A 13,036-nucleotide genomic window follows, 5' to 3' on the forward strand; every position below is an offset into this window, starting at 1 on the left:
GAGCGGTGATCGGGAGCCAGTGGAGCGAGCGGAGTAGTGGAGTAGCGTGGGCGAAGCGAGGCAGAGAGAACACCAGGCGGGCAGCAGAGTTCTGGATGAGCTGGAGCGGACGGGTGGCGGACGCAGGGAGGCCAGCCAGGAGGGAGTTGCAGTAGTCTAGGCGGGAGAGTACCAGGGCCTGGACCAGGAGCTGGGTAGCATAGTTGGTATATATATATATATATATATATATATATATATATATATATATATATATATATATATATATAATTACAGCACCTTACTCCAATAAAACCTAATTTTTCAAACAAACAAAACACTAAAACCTAAAAAATCAAATAAGTGTGCTAAACCTAGAAAACCCAGTGTCCTTTTCCAAAAGACAAAAAGAAAAGTGAAAAAAAGAATCGTTTTTTGTTGCACCACATTTCATTCTAAGATATTTTGTAAAAAAAAAAATTTAAAATGCAGAGCAAAAATAATAATGTTACACCAAAACGCCATACTAAATGAAGCCTACAGTAGTTTCCATCTGATAATATATTACTAGATCTCCTCCCTACAAGACTGGAATGTAATGTGCAAAGCATGTGTTACTGTAACTGACACCAGCTAGGGCAACTGCAGATTACATTGCATAAAAAACTAGTTAAGATATTGATTCAACTGTTCTCAGTATGAGAACCATGCGGATTGGCATTTTGGGCAATCCCTGTATTGACAGAAATTAATGACCTGGCCGACCAATATTTGGCATACAATGACAACAAAGTCATTAGGCTATTCATGTTAGATTTTATGATTTTTTGGGGGATATTCTGATGCAAATGATATCATTTGAAAACTCTTGATGCGCAGAAACATTGGTTTCTGCACAACCCTATATCACAAGATTGGCAAAACAATTGAAGTAATGACTGATTGAACCTTTGATAGTCGGCTTACGCAGCTTTATTTCATGTGTACATGGTTAGTGTGAGAACAAGCTAACAGCGGTCCATGCTTGCTTTACATGTGCAATTTCATAAGCTCTTTATCAAGAGTATGAGGCCTGTACGACTTTTTGTTCCACGCTTCCCCACTGCAGTAAATGAGGTAGCAGAATTTAAATATTTTACAAATTAATAAATCAAATCATAAATCACAAGGTCACATTAATAGGATTGTATTTGGTGTGCAAGAGTTTCTAGGCCCTTTTGACCTGGAATGCAACTTGCAGTTTGACCCATATTCACCTACAGATCTTCCATGCATGTACGGCATATTTCTTTAAACTTGTACTGTATAGAAATTAGGAAGCTTAAAAAATGAAACTGTCAACAGTCACATTAATGAACAGATTTGAATGAGCTCACTGTAGAGGTGGAAGATGAGATAATTGAGAATTCAGTTCCTTTGCCCTTTGGGGACTACTTTTGTATTATACCTTTATATCATATCTAGAAAAACATGCAGCATGTTCAAGATATTGTTTAACATTTGAAAGTAAAATAATTACTGTATATGAAGTTTTTCAAATCAGCACCAAATATTTTATACAATATGTTTTGCAATTACTATACAATGTATTTGTATATTAAAACATTGACAAAATGTATCCTTCTTTAGAACATTAAGGTATACTATAGCTGATTAAGTAATTTTAAAATTTGTTTTGGTTGATTACATCACATGACCCAACAGGGCTGAAAATATAATAATGAATAACAATCATTGCTACTATGTTCAGTTTCTGAAGATAAACCGTATAAACCAGTCGTACAACATAAACATCAAAATGAAAGCATCTGTCCGTAATGTCATTATTTACATGATCCTGGATAAGAATGTATTATTAATAGGCTTGCAGTGAGAAAGACAAGAAATAAGTTAATCGTAATAATGTTACACCCTATGTTTAAATGGACATTACAGTGTAATGATACAGTACATTAACCAGTGGTGTAACTTTGGTTTCAAAACTGGGAGGGAGGGGGTGCAGTTTCTGAAGTGACAAATTTGTTCGCTGGGGTCTCACTCCGCCCTATTGTATTTTGACCGCCGGCGCCCATTTACATTGCTTTCAATAGTTCAGGGTAGGAACAAGTATTTTATTTATTAGTATGCTATTTTTATTATATTTTTATAATAAAATATAAGTGTATGTTCACTTCTCATTGGTCAGTTTCCCTAGTTAAGGTGTGTGCAGCTCCAGGATAGGATCAACATTACGGATCACTGGAGCCTGATCCAGATCCTTGTAGTAAAACACCATCTCATCATCCGGCTCCAGCGATCCCGGATCCAATCCCATTTTTCTTCCCATTGACTTCTATACTGACCAGTGATTATACCAATAAAAGTTTTAGTACTGCAATGTGAGGGGGACATTTCCCCATCAATGAAAAAGTGAGGGGGGCATGTCCCCCATGTCTCCCGTGTAAATTACACCTATTAATGACAGTTTTTATCTGGTTTTGTATCTTTTGACACAAGGTTTTACAGCACGTATATGAAATCTCATTGCTGTAACTAATTAAGGTAGTTAAAAGATGAAATACTCACATCTACACTGGCACATGCTCAAAATATTTAACTGGGATATTACTCTCTTAATTTACAGAGAAGTGCCAACATATTATGAAAACAGATGCAAAATATTTCAAAGCTTCCAAAAACACATTTTGAATACTGTAAGAGGTCTGAAACCACACCAACAATTTAGGTAAAATATATTTCTCTTGAGGGTGTCTATAAACACATTATATGCTTATTACAGAAAATTCTGTTAAGCCAGTTATAAAAAATGTACAATTAAAACATTACATTCTACAAAAGTATGTGCAGTACTTGGAATGCAGCCCAGAGCTGTGCTTTACTTGGAGCATAGCGGTAGACCAGTTTGAGCACGTTTCCAAGCGCTTAATGTTTAGCTACATAAAGTATCTGTTGGTAGAATTACCATCTTAACCAAAACAAATTACCTATATCATGCAAGGAACAGTTTATTTTCGTTCTTCAAGTCACCGGTAAACAATAAAAGAATATAAATCAGTACTCTTAAAAACAGACATAAAAACAGCTCATTTCATGTGCTTACCTAAATGTGTAGTTTAGTCAGCATAGCAGCACTCTTTAGTCTGGAGCTAAATATCATCATCATTTCAGCACAATTTGTACAGAAGCAGGCTTGCAAGCAGCAGGAAGGTGTTACAGTGTACAGTTAAACAAACCCTTCATTATTCATGCCTACACCTAGAATTACCGTAAAATATATTGCCTGAAAGCTGATACCAGGTGGGCGTATTGGCCATTGTGACATCACCAGATCAAATATAAGCATACTGTGTGTGGATTCAAACACATACAGGTATATGTGTCAACAGTGCTGTATTCTTAATGTTACAATATTCATGTTTAGTTTTGTTTAGTTTATTCACTTTGTGCCCACAGGGCCAGCACAGGTTCATCTCAATACTGCAGCATTAATACAAAGAGAGAGCTAAGTAGAGCATACTCAGTAATAAACAATACAACAATTACTATACATCCAAAATAATATCAATACAAATACACACACACACACACACACACACACACACACGTACATACAAATACTAAAAGTATTAAAAGAAGATAAAGATATTTATATTTTAATAACTAAAACTAGTTCACCTAGCAGTTTTAAACTGGGAGAGGCCTGACAATGACACAATGGAATCCTGAAGGGCTGTGCCAAAGAAAGAATAACGACACAACTGAAGGCGATAAGGACTGATGGTCAGAGCAGCTCTGTGGAGACCTCTCAGCCCAGGTCTTTTACGAGCACAGACTGACAGAGGTAGAACACAGTGAATGCAAAACCTTATAGAATAGGACCTTCTGACACTTAATGGTTTAAGAGAAGAGCAACTAAGAAGGTCATCACGAGTAAAATCCCAATTCCAGTCATTCAAAACAATCCTACAAGAACATTTTTGCACAGACTCAAGCTTCTTAGTATTGTATTTTTGAAATCGGTCCCAGACAAAACAGTTGTACTGTAATATAGGTCTTACCAAACTCCTGTAAAGATGCAAAACAACATTTGGAGGGGCACAAAAAATAAACCCCAACATTCTTATCGCTTAGCCGCAAACATAATCATCAAGTTGTGACCAGAGCAAGTTATCATATACCCAGACCCTCAGGAGCTTATAATGAGTGACCCCCCGCACCCCGGAGCTGGTTTCCTGGATGGGGAGATAATCTTACATTTGGTTTTGGAAATGTTGTTCGGTTTCAAATAATTAATTCCAAACCAAGCATAAACAAGATTAATATCATGTTGAAAAGCTAATGAGTCTGTTTCTGGATTTATATTGCCATGCAGATACACACTCTACCATATATTAATATGGCACCAACATATGCAGTAACTTTTCAAAAACTGTAGAGGAGTACAGAATTATTTATAGATGTGACTCATACACTGATCTCGCTTTTAAAAATTCAACACTACAGTCTTAATACCTGTTCTATTACATTATATAACCTAATTCATTTCTACATGGAAAGATTTTAAATGAAGTGTGCTAACTTAGGAAACATAAAGGAAGCAATTCTATACAAGCTGACAGATTAAATTACTGGTATGGTGTCAGCTGAATACCAAATATGAAGCTAATATCTCAGAGTGCTTTCAGACATATTAGGTCAATGAAATACCAATGAAACAGCATATGGAACTGAACACCATAAAATACAAAAAAAGCAAAAGCAAATCCAACGGTTAGCCTTCATTAGTCATTAGACCAGGTGTCAGTAAGTGAAAAAGTATGCCAGTGACCTAAATTGGAAGTTTCATCAAATTCGGGCCAGCAGTTCCTGATAACCTCAATATCTTGTGCTAAGGAATGTCTAAATCAAGTTTCATGGCAATTGGATGAGCAGTTAAAAAATACAGGCAGTCTAGTATAGGTTTTAAACCTACAGTAGTATACAAAATTGGGAAATATCCTAGCCATCATCATCTTGAAAGTAATTTATCTTGCCTGGCTGAGCTGTGTAAAGGGAGACCTATTTCTAAAAGCATTATGTAACTCCTTTATAAAAGGGAATGTGATCTTGAAATACGTGTCATAAAGAAACCAACATTTCCATCAGATTTAAATAGGCTACATAACTTTATAGTGGAATGTATTTACTTGAGTGAAATTAAATGTAAATGACTAATGTACATTAAATTACATCAAAAACTATGTGAAGCTCTCAAAACAAACACAACAATAACTTTAAAAAAACTCAAGTAGAAATATGTAAAAACATTTTGCTTTGACACAAATACACTTAACTTAGGAAATGAACATACAATACAGACAGGCCTGAAAATACTGAGCAACAAAGAGACTGCTTTTTCTCCTTGTATTTGAAGACAGCCAATTTGAGCAGTGAAATATATTCTGCCAGTGAATCCAATTCTGAATCAGACATTCCTTTTACTGTACATCACTTCTGTCCTAATATATTTTTTAGATATGTAGCCATGCAGCAGGTTTTCATCCTATTAGAGTATGAGCTTAGCTATTAACCACTTAGAAAACCAAATATCAAAACGAAAATGACATAGATGACAAGAATATATTTTCAGAAGTTTATGCAAGTCCAGTAATGTTGCTACAGATAATTGTCTCAATACTTTGCAATGTTAATGTATTTCTGTTTAAAGTCATACTACATATGAATAACCCCATTAACAAAAATAAATACATTATTAGACCTCAATATACCAGTGACAAAGAATGTATTTCATCCCTGTCACCATTTTGTTTTGGTAAGATAAGAGATACCACCTTTATTTTTTAAATTATTATTATTATTATTTATTTCTTAGCAGACGCCCTTATCCAGGGCAACATACAATTGTTACTAGATATCACATTATTTTTACATACAATTACATTATTTTATTTTACACATTATATTTACATACAATTACCCATTTATACAGTTGGGTTTTTACTGGAGCAATCTAGGTAAAGTACCTTGCTCAAGGGTACTGGTTGTGAAGTCTCTCTTATTAGTAATTTATCAAAAATATACTTCTGCAAGGACATCAGTTCATGCTGTAGCTTGTGTTTAATGCTACCACTGTTGAAAACAAAACCCACTATTACAAAATGCCAGAACATGTTTGTGTACTTTGCCAATAAAATGAATTAAAAGAAAGTTGCTTTCAGTTCATCTTGCTGTGGGTCTCTACAAAATGGATTGCAAAGGGCCAACTATCCAGTACAGACAGCATAATCCAAATAAAAATCACACATAATGACTCAATAAAAGAACATATGCTTATCTTAATAGTCCGTACTCACAATCCTACATACCTTTTAAGGGAGCTCACAGCATCTGACCATCTCTTTATCTGAAGAAAAAAAAAATCTTTCATGCATCTACTGTATAGTAAACTTGAGCTGATTTGCTGGTTTAATTGTAGCTAGAGAGTTGTCCAATATGGTTACAGTTTAAAACATACAAGTGTAGGGGGCTCCCGAGTGGCGCATCCAGTAAAAGCACTCGTGTAGAGTGCAGGATGCGCCCTATAGTCTGGACATCGCCAGTTCGAGTCCCGGCTATTCCTTTGCCGACCGAGGATGGGAGCTTCCAGGGGGCGGCGCTCAATTGGTCAAGTGCCGCTCAGGGGAGGGAAGGTTAGGTCGGCCGGGGTGTCCTCGGCTCACCGCGCACCAGTGACCCCTGTGGTCTGACCAGGCGCCTGCGGGCTTGCCTGTAAGCTGCCCAGGGCTGCGTTGTCCTCTGACGCTGTAGCTCTGGGTGCCTGCGTGGTGAGTCTGCAGTGTCTTAAAAAGCGGGTGGCTAACGGCACACACTTCGGAGGACTGCGTGTGTTCGTCTTTGCTCCTCCCGAATCAGCACAGGGGTGGTAGCAGTGAGCTGAGCTAAACAAAATAATTGGACACTACTAAATTGGGGAGAACAACAACAACAACAACAAAAAAACTAAATGGCAACTACTAAATAAAAAAAAAAAAAGAAAAGTGTGGTTTTAAACTATAATACATTAGGCTTTTTCTGTTAAAATAAACAGATGTATTGCACAGATGCGACAAGATAGAAAACACCACTGACCATGTTATTTCTACTGATGAAATAAAATTAAATACAATGAAACAACAAAATCCCTGAGATATGTTCTAACCATTTGAACTCAGAAATTATAATGACAAAGACTAATCTGAGAAATTATGTTGGCTGAGAACTTATCCGTACATGACACACAACACTAAGATGAAGAAGAATGACTTCATTTTCTCAACACATCTTGGGATACAAAACAAATCGTTTATTCTTGAATTGTTATATTAGGGCACTTTGTTCTGGTCCTGTTTTTGTAAAATGAATGTAGCATTACGTTGAAATTCACATTTCAATTTTGAACTTCTATATGTGCAGAATTGTATTTCTACTTGCAGTCACACTTGATCAAATCAAATAATGCTTCCCTTCAAAATCATTTTATCTGAAGACTTATCTTTTCTTTCACTCACTTTATAAATGTAAATGATAAATATCTATCAAACCTCAAAAGAAAGACGACATTTTGGCTTGGACATTTAGCTATTACTATCAGAGTGCGATTTGATGGGGGGGTGGAGGGGGGGATTTCTCTGGTTCTGCTTTTTTTTTTTTATCCCCCCCCCCCATAAAAGATTTTTAATTTACCATGATTTCTTCTGGTAAATGCTGCATCATTTTTTCACAAAATCTCAGTCTGGCACTTCCGACCTTGACATGAGTAGCACATTGTATGTTTTTCAAACCGTTAATTTTTACTCTGAGGTTATATGCAACAATGCAAGTACTTGTCATGAGTGCATTTTAACATTAATTTAGTTGCTGTAAGCGTAGGTAGTTTTTGTTATTGCCTTTTTATACCATATCCATAAAAATAATAATAACTGCATTTATCCTGCATGATGGCAGATTTGGCAAATGAGATTCCTAAAGATTTTATTTAGCAGTTGATTTGGTTTAAATGTAACTTAGTGATTCTCTTAACTGTTAGAATTGTGTACTACAGATGTATCAAGGCCTGCAATGATGTTTTGTTGTTTGTAATCGCACCCCGGTTACCATGGTCAATTATCTAATGCCTGCAGCACTAAACATCATTGTTTAGCTGGAATACATTAGAAACATTACAGGCACTGCATATTAGCAATGAAATGCTCTACAACAAGTGAGACATTAGATTGGTTGCCATTATGTCATTCATACATGTTTTTTTGTTTTTTTTTAGCTTTCAGAAACTGGTTTTACTAGATGCTATTCTTCTATTGTTTCAGTTCTATGGTTTCCATGGAAATTAAGTACAGCTGGAAGGGCCTCTCATGCAATGCAAAGCCCTAAATGCAAAGCTCTTTACCACAAAGCCTTACACAATTTAGAGTTTCTTTTAAAATGCCAGTAAAACAGTTAAATAATAAGACTGGAAACAAAGCAAGCTGCTCAGGTGACCTATCTAGGGGTTACAGACAAAGGTTCACATAAGAAACAAGGGAAATGTTTGTTTAAAAACCACTGGAGTACAATCTGGCATATGTTAAATCACCAGGGCTTTGAACATGTGGCTTGAAATTACAACAGTAGAGGATTTTACAAGATGATGTTTAAAATTGAGTAAGCATTACAGACTTGCTGTGTGGATAACAATGGACGATCTTATGAGCCATACAAACACTGTGGAAAGACTGAGCTTTTTTGTGTGATAGGAATACATTTAAAGTCCATATGTCACCTATTTCACATTACAATCTGAATATTTTATTGAACTACACTATATTAGTGTTATATATATATATATATATATATATATATCCCATTTATACTTTTGCGCTCTAACTAAGAAATGTACAATCGTAACGCTTTTTTTGAGTGCCTCCGCCAAAAAGCCCTGATTTCGAACTTATTATTATTCATTTCTTAGCAGACGCCCTTATCCAGGGCGACTTACAATCGTAAGCAAATACATTTCAAGTGTTACAATACAAGTAATACAATAAGAGCAAGAAATACAATAAATTTTGTTCAAGCAAAGTACAAGTGTGACAAACCCCAATTCAATAATACAGCAGATAATAGTGATAGTTACATCAGGATATGATTAAATAGTGATAGTTACATCAGGATATGATTACATACAAAGTACTACAGGTTAAACACTTGGCAGATTACAGTATTCTGAAGTACAGGATTAAATGCAGTAAAATAGGGGGCAGATAAGAGCAAAATAGAGCACATTTAAATGAAGGGTGATAGTGTCCCAGGATACAAACAGAGGAGTTCTACAGGTGCTGTTTGAAGAGGCGAGTCTTAAGGAGGCGCCGGAATGTGGTCAGGGACTGGGCAGTCCTGCATGCACATGTCTATGGCATAAACAAAACAATCATACATACAGGCCTATTTCGTGATGTTTAAACGGTGTCAAAAATACATTTCACCTCAGATAGGTGCAAGGGAATGCATTGCGTGGAGGGAAAAAAAAACAAACAAAAAAACTGTATTCCGTGAAAGTAAAATCAACGAGTTCGTCAGCACACAATGCAATGATCACTTCATACAACACGGAACACAGATTCTGGCAGGTACAACATGTATTTTTTCTCTTTTGTAAGACACTGGTACACAAGTTCCCAAACACGCAGACCTTTACGAAGACAGCTGTTCACGAAGACAATCATCAAGTAAGTGACCATTGATTCATTTTCCCCTGACAATAGCAGAACCATTTAGAAACCACAATATTTATTTATTTATTTATTTATTTATTTATTTTTTAACCAGTCTTAAACAATTTCATACCATTTACTTTGATATCAAAAATACATTTTTAAATAGCTGCATCTATAAGACACTTCATACAGATATAAAAATGATTACCATAGTTTTTTTTTTTTTTCTTACCCTGTGCACAATACTACTAGGCTATCCACTGCGCATAATCAGTTCTTTGCAAGTGTTGCATTTGTTTTTTCAGACGTCAGATATTATTATTATTATCATAATTATTATTACACAATAAGCCGTTATCAAATAAACTAAGTGGCCCAAAACTACCCAAAGAAAATAAACATGAGCACGTTCATATGCACATTACTAGGTAAGGGCGTCTGCTGAGAAATAATAATAATTACGTGCAGTTCACAAGGAGGTTAGGCCTATTTAATTTCACTAAATCAAGGAAAGCGTAAGTGTTTCTTTCATGAATGAAGTTCAAGAGCTATACCTGACCAAGCAAGTCATCTCAGCCCTGTAATATAAACAATGCTTTATTACTGAAGTGGATGGGAAACGGTAAACACTGTTTGCAAGATATAAATGGTACAACAAACCAAAATATAGAAATAGATTTTTTTTTTTTTTTTTATTGCCATAAATGAACTGCTACCTGGTTTAACTGTATACAAGAACAACATTCAGAATTGCCGACCTGCAGACAAGGGGGCGTGTCGCTCGCATTCCTCTTGCCAAAAAATGATTTTCTCTGTGAGATATGGACTTTAATTTCACATGCAAAAGAAAAACATTTAAAACAAACAATGTTCTTGTTTGAATACATGCTTTCATAAGTTCAATATGTAGCATCAGAGTGGGACATAATATAATTCTGTGTATGAAATTAACAGAATTGAAACATTCGAGGGGGGGGGGGGGGGGTCCTAAGCCATTCTCTGCGTCTACTTGGTTTTGAAGACAAAGCGTGCACAGATTGGTGGAGGAATTGCTGTTTCAGTGGAATACCTAAATAGTTAATTACTCTTGTTTTTGAAAATACATTTTTTTCTACCCTGAAGTGGAGACGAAACACAAGGAAGGCAGACCCCGGAACCTGGATTTGTCCTTGCCGGCAGGAGAACCTTCAAGCTCCTGTATTGTTGAAGACACGGATCAGCTGGAGGAGGCAGCAAACATCCGTTAAGTATTCAATGAGTAGTGTTTTAATCCTCTTATGAACTCAAGAATAAGCAGACCTTAAAATAAAATTGTTTAGGTAGTATGTAAGAAAAGTATTATTGCTTTCATATATATATATATATATTTGCTATACGAAACAATGTGGGTAGAGAACAGATTTTTTAAAATTATTTAAACACAAATGTAGATGTGTAGCTCAGCAGCAGTGATCAAACTATATTCATTGACTAGGCCAAGTCATTCAATGGTTAACCTGAAACATGACGATGAATTGACATATTCACCAGCCTCTTGGTGTAATACCACAGTCATAATTAGTTACCAGCCCCTGGTCATGCACTGATTGAATGAATTACAGAATTCACTGACTGGCGCAACTGATGTCTGAAGAGCATATTCCACCAGCTGTATGGCAGATTCAAATGTTGGCATCAACTGGAAGGCAAGGAGTTTTGCTAGAAAGCTACCAGATTGGTATTAAAACCTATGTACTACTATCTTTACTGTAGGACAAAGACAGAATGGCAACTATTCATTAAATGCATTATATAGATTTAAATGAGATCCATCCTTAAAATGGAATGTTACGCTGCAGTTTAATAAACCCATAAAATATCCACACCCAGTGAATATCAATCTAATAAGCAAAATGCATGTTTTAAAAGTACATACAAAAAAATGTTGCTTTAGTCATCCACTTTCACCAGATAAACGTACCTATCCTGTATGTGATCTTGATTTTTGTTTTTAAAATATGTGCTTGCTACTCTTATTTGCAAACATGCCTTTGCAAACTGTTGTTACTCACCATAGAATTCAGTAGACATAAACACTGCCTAAATGTCATGATAGATAGCTGAACAGCCTTGAGATCAGATTAACTAGTCATCATATCCCTATTTAGGTTTATTGTAAATCAATTGGTCACTATAATTAGAATGTATTAACTCAGAAATTTTGTAAAAATAAACATATTTCAATCAAAAGAGGAATTAAAATGACAATATACATGTGGTTACAATGAAACCACCAACAGCTGCAAACTACGATTAATACAACTGTTGAGTAAAATAGCTATACTATAACATTAACTGTGCTACTTTTAAAAGAGAAATACAGCACTTCCTAAAGAAAAGTACACATGGTTCTACTTACCCAAAAGCATGTTTCAACCTTGCAAGAAGTTAAGCAACAGTACAAGATATGTGCTTCAGATTTAGCAAGTGAAAAACTCCAATAAAAGTTTTTTTTTTTTTTTTAATGGAACCATCCAATCTTGCAATGTTTCCACGGAACGCTGAACGTGAGATTTCAAAAACATGCATTTACTTAGTTGTACCCTGTGCCTGAAATGAAACTAACAAACAATGCAGGGACTGTCAGCAGCTGCAGCCACCTCTGCATGCTGAACCACGAAGCTATGAAAAATCTAGGTCACTCCACTGAGATTTTGAACGTGAAGTGCTAAAATTTGAATTGAACTGATAGCCTATTCAAATCAGTGGGTTTACAGTCTGAATGAATCAGTTTTACTGCATAGACCTTCTGACTCCGACTGAGAGCTAGGAGGAATCTAGTTTCCATAAATCAAGTCCTAGGCACTCTCCGTCATCTATAAAGCATTACTGAGCTGGCTAGCGATATACTGTAATATAATATACTGTAAAATACACTGAATGTTAAATTAATGTATTGAAGCATTTATAGCTTCACTAACATTTCATTATTAAACTAATAGAGACGTATTGAATAAAGAAGATGGGGAAGAAAGGAAAAACACACTATACTTTCATTGTTTGTTGGGACTATATTAAAAGGAAACCTGAACATCTGAAATGTCTTACATTGAACTGCATTTTAATTACTACGATTTACCATGTCATTTAATTATGGCACCACAATCTTAAAAGCAGCTTTTAAAAAAATAACAAATAACAAAACAAAAAACAACTGTGAGGAGTTATTTTTAAAAAACCTGCTATGAGGACAGGGGCATCATAAATGTATTTCTAGGGCCAGTCTAATTCCACATGAATTCTTTTGGTAATTTGATGTAGATCCCATGAGCTAATCTGCAAGCTCC

At 35.6% G+C, this 13,036-nt stretch overlaps 1 protein-coding gene across 6 annotated transcripts in view; it reads right to left on the bottom strand.

Annotated features, from left to right (window-relative positions):
- The window catches only part of znf385b (zinc finger protein 385B), an 85,427-nt gene that overhangs the window by 34,826 nt on the left and 37,565 nt on the right, over nt 1-13,036 (bottom strand). The window contains exon 1 of one of the 6 annotated variants that reach the window (XM_059032200.1): nt 12,109-12,127. The exons of 4 other annotated variants lie outside the window; for them this stretch is intronic. In XM_059032200.1, coding sequence (XP_058888183.1) covers nt 12,109-12,118 — 10 coding nt within the window. In that variant the 5' untranslated portion in view covers nt 12,119-12,127. Of the gene's footprint in view, nt 1-3,079; nt 3,213-12,108; nt 12,128-13,036 lie in introns of those variants that run through there. One more of the 6 variants, XM_059032201.1, reaches the window with a different exon arrangement.

Source organism: Acipenser ruthenus, chromosome 10 (assembly GCF_902713425.1).
Source record: "Acipenser ruthenus chromosome 10, fAciRut3.2 maternal haplotype, whole genome shotgun sequence".
Lineage (NCBI taxonomy): Eukaryota > Metazoa > Chordata > Actinopteri > Acipenseriformes > Acipenseridae > Acipenser > Acipenser ruthenus.